The following is a 19247-nucleotide window of genomic DNA, read 5'->3' on the forward strand; positions in this document are numbered from 1 at the left end:
TTCCATTGTTGCTCCTCCCTTTTCACACATTTAGCCCACTCCTAAGTTCACAGGGAAGACAGAATAGTTCCTGTTTTAATATATTTTGTTTTGGTTTTTTTTCAGTAGACAGAACCCTGTTGATGTAAAACTAGTACTGTGACCATGCTAACGCAAAATAAAACCTGATGCTGTAAACTCTCAACCGCTTCACTTTTCTGTTATTTATGTAACTTTTTAAAATTTTTAACTAAAAAGATCCACTCAAATAAAAATGGTGACTTTAGCATGTTTGTGGAATTTTTCTGATGATGGACGACATATAAGACCAGACAGAAAATCTCTATGGAAAAATAAACTTTTGTCAATATATAATAAATCTAGGTTCACAGGAAATGTTAAATATTATTCATTATTAAATGCTAATTTTTAGGTGTAAATTATGTGGACAGGAAACTAACAAGTTTATTATTCAGAGGTACAAACCACTGATGTTTTGATTAGAGAAATCTGTTCATTTCTTTTACAGTCAACATTTAAAAAAAAAATAGAAAGTGTCAGGAAGGGTTCACAGTTTTGCTACATGTTAACACCTTGTGATGGAATTTAACCAATCACGATTCAAAAAAAAAAAAAAAAGAAATCGCAGTTTTTAGAAAGTAATGGGGGCTGCTTAGTACCCATTTCATGACAGGAACCTACGGGGGGCAGAAATTTTACTGCAGGTCATAGTTGGCCCACAGGCCAGACTTTTTACATGCCCTAGAGAGCTCTAGTTATGGGTGTCCTTGGTCCACCTCAAAGATCAATTTCTAATGAACTACTGTCGCTCTGTAGAAACTTATGTTGTACAAAACGACAAGTTTTTAATTTTGGTTAAAAATATAATAATCATAACTAGAAGACCACTGGAAACAGTTTAAAATAAGATAATTACAGTGGGACTTCAGATTGGGATAGTAGACTTGTACAACCTGATACAGTATTTTTATATTTTTAATTGTTTCATAGCCAGGCATGATATTGCCAACTTTATTAGCAACATTTATAAAACTAATGAGTCAAGTGACACCTCCCAAATCTTTTTGATATTTAGTCTTTGTAAATAAATCAGAAGATCTAGAGAATAAAACAGTCAAGTCAGCTTTATTTTGTTTCTTTGACAGTGTCAACATAGTTCACTTTGTGAGCAGCTGAACACTTCAGTTCAAACACTGAAAAAAAACTGTTAAAACACAATCTTGATCCATTTAAACCCAAATTCAGAAGAATCTGATTGGCTTATTGAGAAATGCAAAAAAAGAGAAAATAAAAGTAGAGGTGAGGTTGATGCAAACACCTCCAGCTCAAATTAAATAATCAACGAAGAAAAATTGAAGAAACCGTAAGACTTGGAAATCAGGGCAGAAGACCTGAAGCTTCAGCGGTTACTTTGGCAGCAGTGTCTGTTCACGCACACCCGAGACAGACCGCTTCTCTCACTCATTCCAGTACAGCTTTTGATGTCTTAAGTGCCGAAAGAAAGCAGCGCTGACGTGAACAGCTGGAATAATAAGGCCACAGGTTTGAATTATCGACAGATAACCGACCATCTCAAACTTGGAGGAAGTTCGGACAGACGGGCGCGAGGGTTTCCGTTATTCCATGAGAGGAGAGGGAATGACAAACGACAAGAGAACCGTCTTCACAAACAGCCACAGCAGACGAGGGTTCAGACGGAGGAGGAGAGGGGTGAGATACTGGCGAGTCACTGAGAAACTAAAACAAATGTAAGCTGAAATGAAGCGGTACCTGTAAAAATAAAAACCCCTGCAGAACCCCAGAGTTCAGTAAATGAAAACATTTATGGAGCAGAGCAGAAATGGCTTCAGACTAATTGCTTGAACTGTCAGAGGATGAATTGCCTACAGCCTTTGTTTTATATCCCTTCTTCAATGACTGACACCCAGAAAGCTCCCACCAACCAAAACACCAGCACCTCTCGGGCCTCTCCTTCTCTTCTTCCGACTAGCAGGGGGGTTCAGTAGCGATAATGGTCCGGTTTGAAGGGTCCTTCTTTGGGCAGGCCCAGGTACTTGGCCTGCTTCTCTGTTAGTTTGGTGAGCTTCACTCCCAGTTTGTCCAGGTGGGCGGCTGCAACCTCCTCGTCCAGCTGGAACAGACCGAGTGGAGAGATGTTTGAGTTCAGACAGACCAGGGCAGGAAACGTCTTTGTTATCAAATAAACCGTTTCAAAAAGAATGAATTTCTGACCTTCTTGGGGAGGAAGTAAACTCCCAGAGGATACTTTGCGGTGTTTGTCCACAACTCGATCTGAGCCAGGACCTGCGGGGAGACAGACGCCAGCATGAAGAAACAAAAAGACAGATCCAAGTGGGAGCTTCCTCTTCCTGGTTTCTGCAGCCGTCACGCCGCTCCTTGCTCATCATACCTGGTTGGTGAAGGAGTTGCTCATGACGAATGAGGGGTGTCCCATGGCACAGCCGAGGTTTACCAGCCTGCCCTCTGCCAGAACAATGACGTGACGGCCGTTCTTTAGACGATAGCGATCGACCTGAGGAGGAAGACCCACAGCTGTCAGGGAGAGGAGTAGATGTGAAGGTGTAGCAGCAGCAACCAATCCCTTTTCTTCCTTATAAAACTAAAATATTTTTCTCCGTAAAACGCTTTATCAATTATAAAAGGTGCATTCACACCAAATGCGATTCGCTCAAAAAATTTGTGGCCCGCCTCTCTTTTACTGTGTGGTGAACTCGTCCCTCAAATTGAGCTGCTACCAGACCACCAAGCCTGTCACTCAAGTCACGCCGCAGGACTTCAGATCCCCTGAATTTACCATTGAAACTGGCTGCCTCTGATCAAATTGTGTTTGGTGTGAATGTTCATATTTCAGTGTTATAATTAAAAAAATCTCCCCTACAGGAGCCCAAAAACAAGTTCTGCAGTGAAAATGCAGTCAGGAACAGTCATCTGCTTGTTTTTGGTCAAAAGTAAGTGGAGGTCAAGAATGCAGAGGTCCAACAGCCGTCAGAGAAGAGTAAAATAAAAGTTTTAAAGTAGTTGTTCCTTTATTTAGGATAATAGTTAAAGTCTTGAGATTTTTTTGTGGAGCTAAAATTATTTTAAATCTTTAAACATAAAAATAACATTTTAAATGTATCGATTTTCTTTATTTTTTTTGCTAGCGAATCATTTGTATTGTCAAAGGTTTTGTAATTTTACTGCCTTTTTCAAAATATAAATTTCTATAAATTAGTCAGGTTTTATTTGGTAAATAAAAAAATAATAATTTGTGGAAAACTAGTAAAATAAATGTGAATACCTGATTAAAAAGTAAAATTTGTTTAGATTGAATACAATAAACATTAAAGTCAGCTTTCTTCCTAATATTTTTCATTGACACCCAAATTTAAATGGGTTTCTGGTTTGATCTGAAGCCTGCTTCACATATTCTGTGCCTCATTTGTTTCTATAGGTCAATTTTAAAGGGGCCCTACCATGAAAATTCTACTTTTTGAGGTTTTAAGTGCATTATTTTGATCATTTCTCACTATAAAGAACCCCAAAGTGGCATTTTGGTCCGCTCATGCATTTAAGAGTAATCCTTTAAAATCCTTCCACAAGCAGGTGGAAACGTGCTGACATAAGCACGATGCCAACCGGTCCCTCCAGGAAGAATCAGCTCGGAGTTTTTTTTTTTTTTCTTCCTTGTAGGAAAATAACTCACAAAAATTAACTACTATTTCATAAATAATTTGTTTTTTAGTATTCCAAAGGTAATATATGATCATATACATGGATATAGTTCACTCTGAAAGGCTTAAGAAAATCATGGTATGGCCTCTTTAAAGCAGTCATTTTTAAACTGAGTCATTGTTGTCAATATAATGTCTATGTCACTTTGAATGAAAACTGATTTTCTTGTCCCACAATCCACCTAGTGGTTATTTGATGAACTGCACCCAGCCCTACATACTATGGTTTTTAAATATGCTTTAATCTGGACTTTATAAATCACCTTCCAGGGTGGAAATAGTATGTTAGAGTTATGGATGTCGGTGGTGAAAATCACTCCGAGCCCTCTGTGGTTAAAGGGTTTCAGTGTAGACCACCACACGTTACTCTCTGCCACCTCATGACACAGCCGCAACACTCACAGTTGGGCTGCAACGCCTCGAGGGGCATTCAAAAGCTATCAGCGACCGGAGCTTTGTGATCCCACCTGTGGCTTAACGTTGATGCGCTCTGCGGCGTTTTTGTTGAGCCAGCTCATGTCGATCTCGCAGTCGAAGTGTCCGATGTTACAAACGATGGCGTCGTCCTTCATGTTCTCAAAGTGACTGAGGGAAAGATGGAACATCTCAGTCCATTGAAACAAACGTGCAGCTGTGAACGCAGCATCCGTCACTTCAACTCACTGTCCCATGATGATGTCCTCACAGCCAGTGGTGGTGACGAAGAGGTTTCCTTCTTTGCTAGCCTCATCCATGGTGGTGACCTCATAGCCTTCAGGAAACAGGAACACATGGATACTTTAGGCCCAACTAAAACAAATATATATTTTTTTAATTCATGACCAAATGTATATTTTTAAATACTCTGTTGTACCGAGCTCATTGAGGTGACTCACCCTCCATTGCAGCCTGCAGAGCATTGATGGGATCGATCTCTGTGACGATGACACGGGCGCCAAACGCCCTCAGTGCCTGTACACACCCTTTCCCCACGTCTCCGTAACCCGCCACCACCGCCACTTTACCCGCAATCATCACATCCGTGGCTCTCTTGATGCCATCGATCAAGCTCTCTCTGCAGCCGTACAGGTTGTCAAATTTACTCTGTAAGGGGGCGGGGCAAGAACAAACAGTTCTTAATGTCACCCTGAGATGGAAAGGTAAACACATGTTCTACAAGTCACTCTGTTTTTATGAGTAAACCTAAGAGAAAAATGATGCAAAAACATGTAGCTAGAACATCTGACATACCCTTTCTAAGATTTAAATAAATAACAGGGATGGACCAAATGTCAGGTGTATCATTTTTAAATAAAACTAGCAATTAAATCTGCAGTACATGATTCAAATGTCACACAGCCACTGACAGAAAAATATGAACATTGAAATAAAACCTCAGAATCTAGCAAAAAAAAAAAAATGAGAATAAGGAGGGTAAATTGAAAGATTTTACTTTTAATAAAATGTTAATGTGCATACAGACTGGAAAAGTCTGTTTGTCCAGACCAAGTCCTGAACCTTGTGCTTGATCTGTATTCAGATTTGTGTTTTGGACCAAAGCTTATAAACAAAACAATGCGACTAAAAATCTCTTTGGTCATTTGCTATGAGTTTTGAGGAAGTTCAATTTTGATTAATCAAAGCAGTTTTATTATACAGTAACCTTTCCTACTGACTCAGAAAATATTCTTAACTTCTAATTTGATAAAATACATTCCAAAAAATGCAATGAATGAAAGTGGAGGGGAAGCTGTGAAGCTTCAGAGCTCCTTAAAAAAAATCCAACAAGCATCTGTGGGTCACACACCTCACACCCTCTTTGGTCAATCAACCTGCAGCGGTTACCTTGGTGACAGAGTCGTTGACGTTGATGGCTGGGATCTTCAGCTCACCCTTCTTCAGCATCTTGTACAGGTTGTGGACACCGGTGGTGGTCTCCTCTGACACTCCACGGATACCTGAGAGTCATTTATAAAATGTGAAATCAGAAACTCCAGAAGACAACAGAACATTTCTTCGTTAGAAGAAGAGCTGTCGGTGGTGAAAATCACTCCGAGCCCTCAACAGGTGTAGAGTCTCGGTGTAGACCACCACACGTTTCTCTCTGCCACCTCATGACACAGCCGCAGCACTCACAGCTGGGCTGCAACGCCTCGAGGGGCATTCAAAGACCCACTTCCATCATCTTCTGAGCCATTTTAAAGGCGTTCCCACTGGTCTTTTAATCATGATTAAGACGGTTTTAGCCAAAATCCCAAAACCTTGACGTGGAGCAACCCTTCACTGGTAAAAACACAATTTTCATCAGAGTGGAACTTTAAATTTTCCTATGTAAAGAACACAAACTTGGTTCCACAAAAGTTCACTGGAGTGACGTAACATGAGGAGCAGAGATAATAGACGGATTACCCTCAGAGAAATGCAGCGTTTAAAGAACTCGTGCTTCACTTCATGTTAATCCAGACCAAAGCTCTGGATGATGCCGGCTCCCTGAAGTCCTCGATTAAAGGTCTCTCCCCCTAAACACTCGTTTCTCATTCGTTTATTCTAATTTTATGTACATACAGTTAAGAAAATGCTTTGTGCACTTTGCTTTATAAAATCTCAGTTGAAACAATCCTCTGGATTTTCAATACTACAAGTGTTTCAGAGAAACCTAATAATGGTCAAGTGTCACTAATGAACATTTGCAAATTTATGACTTAATGGAAAAAACTGATGTGATTAAACTCTAACTTTTTATTTTCTTAATTTAGTTTTCTTATTTTTACATGCCTTGTATATAGACTGTTGTATACGTGCTAAAAGACTTATTTGTCTTAATACATCACATACATTGAAAAAAAAGTATCTGTGGATTTCATGAGTATATTTTACATCTTATAGGTAAAACTCAATTTAAATTAATACATCTTTTTTGTAACCAAACTTGTATGCTTTAACGTCTGTCTGCTGATCATTTGCTTATAAAACAGGAACACAAATAGTGTAGATATTCAGATTACATGCTTTCACTTTCAGAGATGAAAGGAAAACCCAACAGAACAGCTTTAATTTGATTCTTTTTTTCCTTTTTTAAAAGCACTCAAGAAGCAGCAAACATGGAGATTCAAGTTTCTATGCAAAAGGCTTTGAGTGCACAGGCCCCCTTCTTAAAGTTAAAGACCCACTCTGACCATCTTTTGATCTACTCTAAAAGCATTGCCAGTGGTGTTTTAAATATGATCATTCCAATTTTAGGCTTAATAAAAAAACCTGTCATTTTCTAGAACATAGTTTCTGCAGAACAGCTGGATTTAAACATAAATTTGTTTCCGAGTTTGCTGTGTTTCCTATTATACTTTTGCTTACACTCTCTCTCTCTAACTTACAGCCCCTCACAACTAATATCAGCGGTGCAACAAAAACGGCAGAAATATTGGAGCCATCCAGCCGAACAATTTTAAGCCAGATACCAGCTCAGGTGAGGAAATCAAAGAAGTTCATGGATCTAGGTGATCAAGATTTAAACATTTTTGTCTACTCCTGATTCACTGTGATTTGCATAAAGAAATACTCAGAAAAACTATTTTAATCTTCTTAATATATGTCCCCTATTGTGAGAAAAATGCCACAAGAACATGTTAAAAAAAACAGTTTTCATTGGAGTTGGTCTATAATCTCTGAGAACATATCCTCTCAACCAGAACTGTGTTTGAAACCCACCTGCCAGCAGTTTGGGGTACTTCTTGTGGACCAGGTTAGTGAGGTCTCCTCCGTCATCCAGGATCATGTTGAGAGGCTGACCGTCTTTGAAGTACAGCGTCTGCTCGATGCACCACACATACTCCTCATCCGTCTCACCCTTCCAGGCGTAAACTGAGAAGACGCACCAAGTTACCACCTCCCATAATCCCAGTGGGGATTAACCAAACTTTGAGGTGAATCTTTACTTTTTTTTTATTTCATTAACATTATAACCAAATTGACTAATTCAGATTAAGTGCTCATCATCTGTGTATAACATTGTAGCAGCAAGGCTGTGAGTTACCTGGAATGCCAGATTTGGCGATGGCAGAGGCGGCGTGATCCTGAGTGGAGAAAATGTTGCAGCTCGACCACTGAACCTGAGGAGAAAAATATTCAGGTCAGCCGAGAAAGAGACAACTTTATTAATAAAAAAATAAAATAAAAACATGTTTAAAACAGGGGTGCCAAACTCCAGGCTTCAAGGGCCAGCCTTCCAAAAATCCTGCCTTATCTGCTGCCGATTACCTCGATCAGGTATGTTTAGCCATTAAGGAACTTCAATGTCAGGTTGGTTAGAGGTATGGATTCTGACATCAATGTTTTAAAATAATGTATAAAACTTTATTTAAAACAGAAAAATCCTGAGCAAATTTTCATCTGTGCTTGAACCATAGCAGCTGTTAGATTTTGCATCAAAAACATTTGAACCATGGATTGTGGAGACATTTAGATGTTCTGGAGTCAACTGTTGTTAAAATGCATTACTCCATTTATATGTTACACATACAAATTACTATACAACTCAATGAAAACTGAGCACAGCTGCAGAGATAAAACCGATACAGGAGTTTGGGAGATTATCGGGTTCAGAAAGCAGCTTTCCTCTGTTCTGCTGGCTCCTGCAGGAGGAGACCAGTCCTGGCCGGACAGATTAAAGCAGCACGATAACAGAACATGCTGGCCTTGACCAAACAGAGGGGAAAGAGGGGGGTCTTTACACCTGCACATGCAGCGTGAACCTATGACATGACAGCAGCAGGACTTGACACAGAATAGACTCAGCAGAAGGAGCAACGCCTTCTTGATGGATCTTTGTATTGTAACGTTCTGGTTCAAGTCTCACGAAGCTGCAAACCTCAGCCAAACTCAGAGGGAGATTTTACTCTATAATCCAGAAGTAATCCAGGGAAGAAAGCCGGGTTTGGAATCTGTTTTTCTTAAAAATCTAATGCTCAATCAAAACTGCAGCTTCTTCACTTCTTCCTTTGGTGATGAAACCATGATTACAAACGGGCTGAAGGTAAAGGTCACCTCAGCTCCGAGGGCAGTGAGGGTCTCGATGAGCACGGCGGTCTGCAGAGTCATGTGGAGGCAGCCGGCGATTCTGGCGCCCTTCAGAGGTTTGGACTGACCGTACAGCTCCCTCATCTTCATGAGGCCGGGCATCTCGTTCTCTGCGATGTCGATGGCCTTTCGTCCCCATTCAGCCAGGCTGATGTCGGCTGGAACGGCAATCGGGACATCAGAAACATCGTTTCACTGGAGACTTAAGCTTCATCAGGAATGTGCAACTGTTAACTATACATCTTATATGACTTTTCAACAACTTTTTTTCTGTGTAAATATTCCCTCATGTTCCTAGTTTCTGTTGCCCTACTCATCTCTGCTAATGTCAAGACTCTTAATCCTTTGTAATTGACTTTGGAGTAAACCTGCTGTAGTTCTGTCCAAATGTATCAACTGAGAAGCTGAACGAGTTGCTCAATGCACCACCAACAGATCGGATCGGTCTGGGGTAAAGTCCACACCCCGTCCCAAAGCTTCACTCACACACACAACTTATGCATCTGTTAGATTTTAACATTCTAAACTTTTGATATTACTCATTTACTACAGGTGGTGGGTCAGTCATTTTGCGTAAGGGTCACCATGTTTGAAAACCATTTCTTCACCTCCGTTCTGTTAGTTTCAAGTTGCATTTATGACCTCAGAAATCCCAAACAGCCCTGAAGGAAATGATAACCCATTAACGTTGTGCAACACAATAAGATTTATCAGCATTAGCCATCAAACAAATGCATTTTAACTTGAAACATAGTTCTTTTCAATCAAATTAGAGGTTCCAGTAAGGTTTGATCTAGAAAAAGGGGGACATTTTGGGAGGATAGTACGGAATTTAAGTCGTACAAGTAGTGACAAAAGCACTAAAAGATTACATGAAAACTGACTAATCTGCGACATAAACTATTTAGAGGCATTTTGATTTCAGTCCATTCCTGTATTTGCTTGTTTATTATTTGTGATGACAAATTGATCAACTATATTTTTTGGTTATATTTGAGATGAGCCGAACAGTTGGTGATTATAGGTTACTAAATCAAGCTACCAGTAATATTAGTCTGTTAATTTCATTCATTGAGTGTGACAAATAAAATTATTTAAAAAAAATAAAAAACAACATAATAGAAGCGGGTTAAATTTACCAGGTTTATTTTATATTATTTACAATTATGACGTTTCAAAATAAATGCATCGTAAATTAAATAATAATTTAAAATATACATATATTCTATTTAACTTTTACGGACGTAGTGTTACAAAAAAAGACCACGTGCTGCTTTCCTGACATGCGGTTACAGCACATCTTGCCTGCTCTTGTCACTCACGTACAAACTGGCGGTGAAACGCAAGTCATCATGGGAATTAGAGTCAACAAACACAAGGACCGCTACTTTGGTCACGGTTCTGGCTCCAACAATAAACTACATTATCCAGAGGGGTTTAAGAAAAATCTCGCTCCAAAAAACGGTCATACATGGCGCAATTTCCATGTCGATTCATTCTCATAACTAATTCAAAGTCTGTAAATAGTGCACGAAAACACGGCAAATACATAAAAAGGGTAAAACAAAAATGTTTATATATTTGATATGCAAAGATTTGACGGCGACAGCTTTATGGTATGAAGTCGACTCCGCGTGCTAATAATTCGTTTTGGGGAAAACCGGAGGCGCAAACGTACATTTCACTAACATTTTTCCGCTGAGGTGAACTAGCTTGCGTCGTTTTACCGTTATGCACATTGCTAAAGGTAAGCTTGTACGCTAAAGCATATACACCTCTCCAAACATAACAAATAAATAAAGAAAGAAACATAAATTAAATGTTGCCACTGACCAACTTTGTAGGGGAGTTTCTCAGACATAGCTGTTTTTGTTGTTTTGTTCCGGGGTGGTTGAAATAAGCTGCAGCCTGGCCGACGGACGAAGGCAGAGAGGGAGGGACGGCAACATGACGACTCGGTTTTTATTGCGGAAGCTTCATTCAGGCGAGTTCACGGGAGGGTGGGCGGTTCTAATCGTCTCCGCATCTGAATTCCTATTGGCTGCAACTGCTCCCGCCCCACGATGGAACGACATGATTGGCTAACATTCAATGGAGCCAGCCAAACACAACTTGAATTGAGATGGCGGCAGGGAGGGGAATGATGCGGAACGTTTGATTTGGTTGGAGCAAGTTTTGTCCGGATTTTGTAGGCAGGAGACCGTCCTGTTCTGTAAATCTGTATTGATTTTTAAAGTTACATATTTAAAAATTAACATGGACTCACATCCTAGTGAAGTCTTTAAAACTAAGGACTATTCACTAACAAGAGTTTTATAGTAAAGCATAACAAATAAAGATTGTGTGGCACTAAAATTGACAGTTTTAGGGGTCTATCCTCATTTAAACACTAATCTCCTAAACAACTTGGTTATTAGTCTTTAACATTTTTAATAATTGTAATTAGAGCATCTTCTGGTATATTAAATTGAACCACTGTAGCTCCACCGACTTGTCTAACTGAGGTAAGCAATCTAATCAGCAGTTCAATGAGTAACTTAGTTGTCTGCAGGATGACTTTATGAGCAGAAAACTCAGTTTCACTATAGATATACACTACAGACAGTCAAGCATATTTGTGCAATTTTCTGGTAGAATTAGTTATCATAGATTCAGGGAAAAATGTGCAATGGGCTTTTTATTTTAATTTTTTAATTTTTATTTACTTTTAATTTCATTATTATAATTATTACTCCTTTATGTCCAATGGTTTGGATTTGATTTACCAGCATTTCCAGTCCATGTAATGAGATGTCATTTCAGCTTGTTGTACAGGACAAACCTGTAAACTCAACTATTTACCAGGAATTTATTCATCTTCCAAGAACAAATCTGTCTTTGGTAGAATGAAAAATTCTTGAGTAGCATCCTAAACTTCAGAGTACATTCAATTTTCATGAACGCAGAACAACAGCTTTCAGGCAAATTTACCTCAGAATTGCTATCAAGGTTACGAAAAGAAAAAAAAAACTATAAAAAATGTTAAGTCAAAGTGCAAGTTTGTTTGTTTTGTTGTATATAGTTTGAGCAATTTCTCCACAATTTGGTTCAAGCCTTGATTTTATGGGGTCATAGTTTTGTCTTTTTCTGCTTTGTGTATTACAAAACAACAACAAAAATTTAAAAATATATATTTTTTGAGTTGCTAATAAGCAAGTGACAATGAAGAACAATCTTCCTGTTGGCTCTTATGGAGCTTAATGTAATGTAATAACCAATAAATATTTCTTACACGTGTGTGACACTTTTACATAAACATAGCAACAATTCCCTTCTTCCACGAATCGGTCCAATGGTGTAAAATGCAGTTTGGTTTTAAACTAGGACTTGAAGTATCCAGTTTTCCCATTGTATTCATCCATTTTCTGCATTCTTCCACTCATTTCTGTGCAGGGTCACGGGGTGCTGGAGCCAATCCCAACTACTTCAGGGCAAAGCCAATCCACAAAGGAATAAACTCACATTCATTCCAAAAGAACAATTAGAGTCAGCAGTCAATCTGTAAAGTATCTTTGGGACTTTGAGAAAACTTGGAGTTTCCAGGAAAAACCCACACATACATGGGAAGAATACACAAACTCCACACAGGAATTTGAACCAAGGCCTTTATGTTGGAGTGGAAAGTTACTTGATACACACTTGAATTTAGTACAGTTCCTATGGAGTGTTGCACAAATTTAGTACCATTAAATTTAGTAAATTAAATTTCTTATTTAATTTCATTTTATTTAATTGCAATTTCCTACCTAATCTTCTCAAGTCTATGTAATTATTTAGGTCCAAATAAGCAGAAGTGCATGTAAACTCAGGCAACAACATTTGCACCACTTATACCTGAAAGTACATGAATGCATATGTGGAAACAAAATAAAAAAAAAAATAACATGTAGTATTTTTCCCTCTCTTTATCTTCAGTTGTAGTGTAAAACTTTCTACCCAGCTTCATGGTAGGAGATTAACTTCATCCTACTGGTAGTAAATCTACACCACAGCTAATTTAGGAGAATACTGGTGGTAAACACCTCAGAGGTTCAAAGTCTTTCTGATTTCAGCTACTTATTCTGAAAGCATGTCAATGTTCTTACAATAATTCTCCTGTTTATTGTACTATTTCGTAGTATTTACCATATATTTCACCTCTTTGAGGTTTTGGGGAAATACTTTGCTTTGTCCACTTTTCTGATGTCTTGATTACTAAAATGTTAAGGTATTAATCTGTGTTGCACACGTTCAATGCAAAAAACCAAAACTTTACCTAATAATTTGCTGTTAATGTTTTGGAACAGAGATGAATTTAGTGATTCAAATATCTAAAATATGATATTTATCCAAAAAAACATGTGCTCTTTTTTAATGAAGTAAATGTGTGAAACAAATTGAAGTTAGACAACAAAAAATGCTCAAAAACAAAATCAGATTTGTTGAACATGATTATAGGAAACGCGTTTTAATAGTAAAGAGTTGAGATTAAATACCAAGACTAAGACTTAATATTGAGAATAATAATCTCATAAAAATCACAACCCTGCCAAGAAATAAAATAAGACATAAATTGAGCTTTTCAACTGCTCCCAATATACTACTTGCTAACATTTTTTCTTTATTTCATTACTATTATTTATTGTCCTCAAAAGCAAATTTGATGGAATCCTGTTTAGTGTAAGTTTATGGTTTGTGTTGATTTCACGTGTTTTTCAAGTTTGCTTTGGAACGTTTTGAGAAAAGAAATGTGTAGGAAAATTTGGAAAACATTTTAGATTTGAGATTTAACATTTTCATTTATTCTTTAGTTAAATTTGGCCGATACTTGACCTAAATTAATGCTGCTGTGTACTTTGTCTCCTACTAACAATAGTTATCTCCACACTGATCGTTGCGCTGAAGTACAGAGACAATCGGACTGAAAAACAACCAGGCTCAGTCAGCTGCTAGCGAGCAGCAAACTGCAATTAAGCCCAACAGATTTGTCTCGTGATCATTTTAGGATAGTCGTTTTAAAACTGAGAACAGACTGAGGTGTTAAAACTGCTTCAACATGTTCTTTTAGAAGCTCCTCAAAAATGATGGCATGTTTGAACCTGTTCCTGACTTGACTGTCAGCCGAAAAAAAACACATCTCTTAAATGCAAACAGGAAAACCCCTTTCACAATCATATAGGAACATATTTTATTTTATTATAGAAATTTCACACCCAAAACTTGCATTGGAAAATTAACTAAGTACATCCAGAAGTTTATTTTTCCCCAAAGATGGAGTGATAAGCTGAAAGTGAAAAAGTAGAGAGAACCCTGTGTCCTTGTGTTACAGGATTTGTCCTTCTTACAGCAAAGCAAGACACCAGAACATCCTTGTTCTGTAATCTGTAACATTTCAGTAACAAAGTCCTATGATGTTTTTCTGTAGATAGTCCATTTTTGTGTTGAGCCAGAGAACGCACGAGGCTCTGATTCCTCCCGTTCTCCAGAGATTAGCCTCGTCCTGCTCCTCTGTCCACCATCCCTGACAGCTAAGTGCTCCGTTCTTCATTTCTCATATAGATTTACTTGTAAACTTAACCACAGGCTGATAGGAAAAACGCTATATTATTACTCTTTGCTCAAAACAAGGAAGAAAAAAAGTAGAAGACAGCCAGAGCAAAGAGATTCTGTCAGGAAAATCAATCTGAGGACAAAAGCCTGGGTTCACTTTGTTTTAATCAGCAAACATGTGCACAGCTAGAGGTTTGTGGTATGGATTGTATTTTGGATGTACGCCTTAAGACAGAGCAGCAGTTCAGCAGGGCAGTACCCCCCCCCCTCCATCTCCCCTCCCTGTGTCTGAAAGCAGCATGACAGCTAAAGAATTGGCAGAAGAGGGCGGAGCAGCTGGCCCACGGCGAGAGCCGGCTCAGTTAGCCGCCCAGGCCTCGAGGTCCGCCATGTCATCCTCGTCTTCTTCCTGCTTCTTCTTGGCTAAAAGAATACAAGGAAGTATGTTTATTTCACATCAAGTAAATTATGAAATGTTTTTTTTTTTAAAGAGGTGTTTCAGAGAGGATGTCTCATACCTGGTTTGGATGGAAGAGATGTGGATGGTACGCTGGGCAGAGGAACATCCTCTGCTCCTCTGACTTCCAATAGGTTTCTGTCCAGCTCCTCCTGTTCCAGATCCTCCAGCTCAGCCAACAGCTCATCCTGCAAAAAGAGAGTGAACAAATCCTGCTTTAAAAACTGTTACTGTACAAAGACAAACATCTCTAAATCTTCTTCTAAACAAACTTCATGACAACGTTTCCATGTTCTATTCAAAATTGATCTACGCATTTCAATTTGCTTTGAACAAATGTCCAACCTTTCACTTTCCGCAAATACATCCTCAGTTCTCACCTCATCGTAATCTTCCCCGAATCCCACTGGTCTGGAGATGACGTCTGAGATCTCCTGAGCCACTTCCTGCTGCTCTGTGATCTCTGCCATGAGGTCGTCTACTTTGTCGATATCCCTGTCAGATAAAAACACAAGAAAAAGACACTAAAACAAATGAAACCAACTACAACAGAGAAAAGTCCCGGTAGGAAGTTGTTCTGGTGCGTGACTAACAAAGTTCATAGCATCCAAATAACAGAAAGACGGTAAAAGTGTGGTTTGTTAGGAGGGCTTTACTTGTGACAAGATTTTATACATTTGTAGTTTTGATTTAATCACGTTATATTGATAAAAAAATCTATGAATAAATAAACAAAGTCGTAAAAAATGAAAGTTGTAAAACTATAAAGTGTCAAAATAAATAGTAAGTTTTATTGAATAGGTTTTATCAATTAGGTCAGCTGTTTATCATTTACAGAGGAAACCACAATAATATAAAACTATACACTTGTGACTAAACTCATTGTATATGAAAAGACAGCAGAAACTATGAATAAATAAACAAAAAGTCTTTTTTAAAGTAACATGTCACACGGAAACAGATCAAACTAGCAGTTAAAGTGGTAATGATCTAATTTATAAATGTAAAGGGGATTTTTTTGTGAGAGCTGTCATCAGGTAAAAACAGCTTTTATCATTTGATGTGTTGATGTGTTAGTCAGCATTAACAGAACAAGCTGGGTATTTTTAACTAAAAAAGTGGTTACAATTTTGAGCAATGTGAAACTGAAGGATCCTAACAGATTAAGAGGAAAAACCAGACAAAAAAAACAAAGAAGTAAATAAAAAAAACAAAAGTTATAACAATTATTCTAAAGCCAAATGGACGAGTGGAAAAGAGGAAAATATGAAAATGTCACAGAGCTAAAAAAAATGTCCACAGGGTGTAAAGATTACAGCAAAACAAGACCAAATGAAGACCTAACAAAGACGATTAACTTACATATTTTCGTGCGCGGCCTTCATGGCTTTAGCAGCAAAGCCCATGTTTTTGAGGACTTCTGTGTTGGTGTTGGCGTTCTCCAAAGCCTCCCTCTGGAACTCGATGGTGGACAACGTCCCGTCAATCTGAGTCAGCTGCTTCTCGTACCGCTTTTTCCTCTTCAGGGCCTGTAGAGCCGCTGGGTGGACATACAGAGCTCACCAGTCAATTCAACAAGCTCGAAATAATCAACAAAATTTAAAAGTTATTAAAATCTCAAGTCCCAGAAATTCCATTATGGTCTTCAAAATACTGACAAAAGAAAGTTAATTAAATTAAAATAACAAACACTTCTTAATTTGTGTCACATTCATAAAAAAAAAAAAAACAGAGACTAAATATGTTTGTACAATTGTGTTTCTATGGTATAAATCTCTCTGCTTTAGTCTTTTCCCATTCAAATACACAGCAACAACACTGTGAGGGCTGCAGGAAACATCAGCCACATGCAGTGGTTGTTGTTAGAAAGCAGAAGCACTTTATTAGATTTAATCCTGCCAAGCAAAGTCTCTGAAAGCAGACACGACGCTGGCTCTGTTTCCAAAACAGCTCAAAGACGGGCGCACCCACATGAAGCTGGAATCATTGCTCTGCAGAATCCCTGAATTCAGAGGAAGAAATACTCATCTAAATATGACTCCAGAGAAAATTTCATTGGAAAAAGATTACTCAGGGACAGATTAATACTTTTTATCAACACCTGGACTTATATTTTTAATAATTTGACAAAAAAAGGGTTTATTTACAGTCTTCTGGTAATGATAGAAAGTCTCTGTAACACATGAAAAATAGTACAAAACAAAGTAATGAGGTAAATATAGTTTAATTACGAGTACTTAGATTTAAATTGTCTTTAAAAATAACAATATTGTAAAAAAAAATATTTATTCATTACTCTGACCTGAGACCCTCCTCTCAGCCGGGACTGAACCAATTGATTGCACTGCTTTTCTATTCAATAAGCTTCCTGTTCAAAACCATCTGATAAAGCAGACAAACAAAAACACGCCTCTCCAAGAGGGTTCTGGTCCAGCAGCTCCAGCCTGATCAGATAAAGTGAACAGACCTAGTCTGACATTACCAACCGGTTACTCAGTATTATGAGAGCTGCAGACCACATTTCAGTTTTGCTTTTTCCTTTTCAGGTAAACTTCTGACCTTGATTGAAGTTATTGTTTTCCCCCCAGTTTCAACTTACTTAAAAATGTATTTACTTTCCCAAGTCTGAAGACAGTTTATCTGGGTATTACAGAGCTCAGAGGAACATTTACCAAATTCAATTAGAGCACCCGATGATAACAACAGGCCTGTTGTCCTGACAGGTTGCTGTGGAGCTTTCGACTGGAAGTGACATCATATTTTCTTGTTTTGGTTGATTAAGGCCTTGCTATTATTATTACTACATATAATAATGAGTGTGGTGTTGCTTAAACTTTTAAAAATATCAGTGTCCTAATGGTGGTTTTATGCACTGAAAGGATTGTTTCCATTTTTTTATTTTCATATTCTAATGAAAATTATTATTAATATGGTAATCTGTTCTATTATTAGGATAATTTGCATACATTTTGTTGGGTTAGACACATATTTTTTATTTTTTCCTTTTTTAAAGGTCACAGAAAGTTTTATCTTAAATAGAAATTATATAAATAATTTCTTGTTTGTTCTATGTTAAACAATTAGAATTATTATAATTTATTTCTCAATAAAATAGAAGACGGTTTAGCGTAATTGACAGTAAACAGTCCTAGATCAATAACAGTGAAAACCAAAGCCAGATTTTTTCACAACCTCACAAAGAAATACGTCATATATTGTCAAATTAGAATCGTATTGATGGTTTGTAGTTACAACTGCATTTACAGCCCATAAAGGCCTCAGTAAAAGCATCAATGAATGCAACATTAGTGACTTTGGAGTTGTTATCACAGCGAATTTGGTATGTTTTGCTCTGCGCTGCGTACTCTCACATTTTCCATACCTGAACAGAGCAAAGGGCACAAAAAGATTGCAGACTAATGCAGTAAATCAGGTTTGATGGGCTGTACCATCAAAAGTCACAGTAAGACGCTTTGAGCGCCTTCTCCACTAGATCATGATGAGAACTGCGACTGCAAACAGATGTGAAGCTCCTCGAGTCCCATTTAACAACCATATGACGTACAAGGTACCAGTGTTTACACAGCCTTCCTTATGACTGGTGTGTTCAACTGGAGACATTAAGTGAATACATTTAACTTGCAAAATTCAATTAATAGACGAAACGGGTCTATTTAGAATAGGATCCAAAATAGAATTTTATGAAAAATACAAGCATCTCTTGATTTAAAATGTTTATCTTAGAGAATAAACGTCTGTAAGCATCATTTAAGCAATCTATTACTTAAAATGAGGGATAATTTCAATAAAATGTCATAAATAAAAGTTTCTACAAGTCAACAGATTAGGATTAAAATGTTTAAAAACACATGTTAGTTTTATGCTGAGCGTCTACAAACGTCCCAGCTCTTCAACTAGACCTTTAAAAATGGAGTCCCATGACTGCATGACTGTTTGTGTGAGGACAGACACAGGCATCCATTCAGGAGAGCAGCCTGTCAACTGCCAACCGACAGACAGTACCTGCTCCCGAGTTGGCCTGCGGCTAGCAAACTAACGAACGACTTTGTCTGTCCATTCACCCCCCAAGTTACAGAAAATCTACCTCGTTTATTTTTGGTGCCGTTCTTCTTTGCCGTTATGAGCTCCTGTTCAATTTTCTTCTCCAAGAAATCCTGTTTTTTCGCCAGCATCTCCTCGGTTTCCCTGAGCTTCTGGATAGCCTCCTGGGGAGTCGCCGCTTTGCCACCCTTACTGTTGCTGCCGAATATTTTACCGAACAACGACATTTTGCTCACAGTTTGATTAAACAAACCTAGACAGACTACTGGCACTTTGTGGCGGCGATATGGTTTAGTATTAAACGCTCCGGGTTTCTTTTCTGGTAGTTTATCGCGGTCGAACCCAGAGATTGCTGTCGGCACCGCTGGTGTTTT

The 19247-nt window shown here is 38.2% G+C and overlaps 2 protein-coding genes and 2 non-coding genes across 4 annotated transcripts; all 4 read right to left on the reverse strand.

The window, feature by feature from the left end:
- Positions 1-1099: 1099 nt before the first annotated feature.
- ahcy (adenosylhomocysteinase) lies at positions 1100-10778 on the reverse strand. Its single transcript, XM_024270182.1, has 11 exons — positions 10620-10778; positions 8754-8944; positions 7744-7819; positions 7419-7571; positions 5559-5671; positions 4610-4817; positions 4398-4485; positions 4202-4319; positions 2411-2533; positions 2233-2304; positions 1100-2131 (listed from the first exon to the last, which is right to left on the reverse strand). Exons 1-11 carry the CDS (start codon positions 10645-10647, stop codon positions 2000-2002), a joined length of 1302 nt encoding a protein of 433 aa, XP_024125950.1. The 5' UTR covers positions 10648-10778; the 3' UTR covers positions 1100-1999.
- LOC112145814 lies at positions 4031-4165 on the reverse strand. The gene has a single exon (XR_002919148.1). It is a non-coding gene; the product is annotated as a small nucleolar RNA SNORA17 (small nucleolar RNA).
- On the reverse strand, positions 5744-5878 carry LOC112145813. The gene has a single exon (XR_002919147.1). It is a non-coding gene; the product is annotated as a small nucleolar RNA SNORA17 (small nucleolar RNA).
- Positions 10779-13978: 3200 nt separating the features above from the next.
- Positions 13979-19247, reverse strand: LOC112145623 (charged multivesicular body protein 4b; the record flags this gene model as incomplete). Its single annotated transcript, XM_024270974.1, is given in 5 exon segments — positions 13979-14777; positions 14873-14999; positions 15192-15306; positions 16174-16351; positions 18917-19247. Coding segments are annotated over 5 exon segments (816 nt in total), but the record flags the coding sequence as incomplete, so codon positions are not given.

The sequence above is a fragment of the Oryzias melastigma genome, linkage group LG5 (genome assembly GCF_002922805.2).
Source record: "Oryzias melastigma strain HK-1 linkage group LG5, ASM292280v2, whole genome shotgun sequence".
In the NCBI taxonomy this organism is placed as follows: Eukaryota; Metazoa; Chordata; class Actinopteri; order Beloniformes; family Adrianichthyidae; genus Oryzias; species Oryzias melastigma.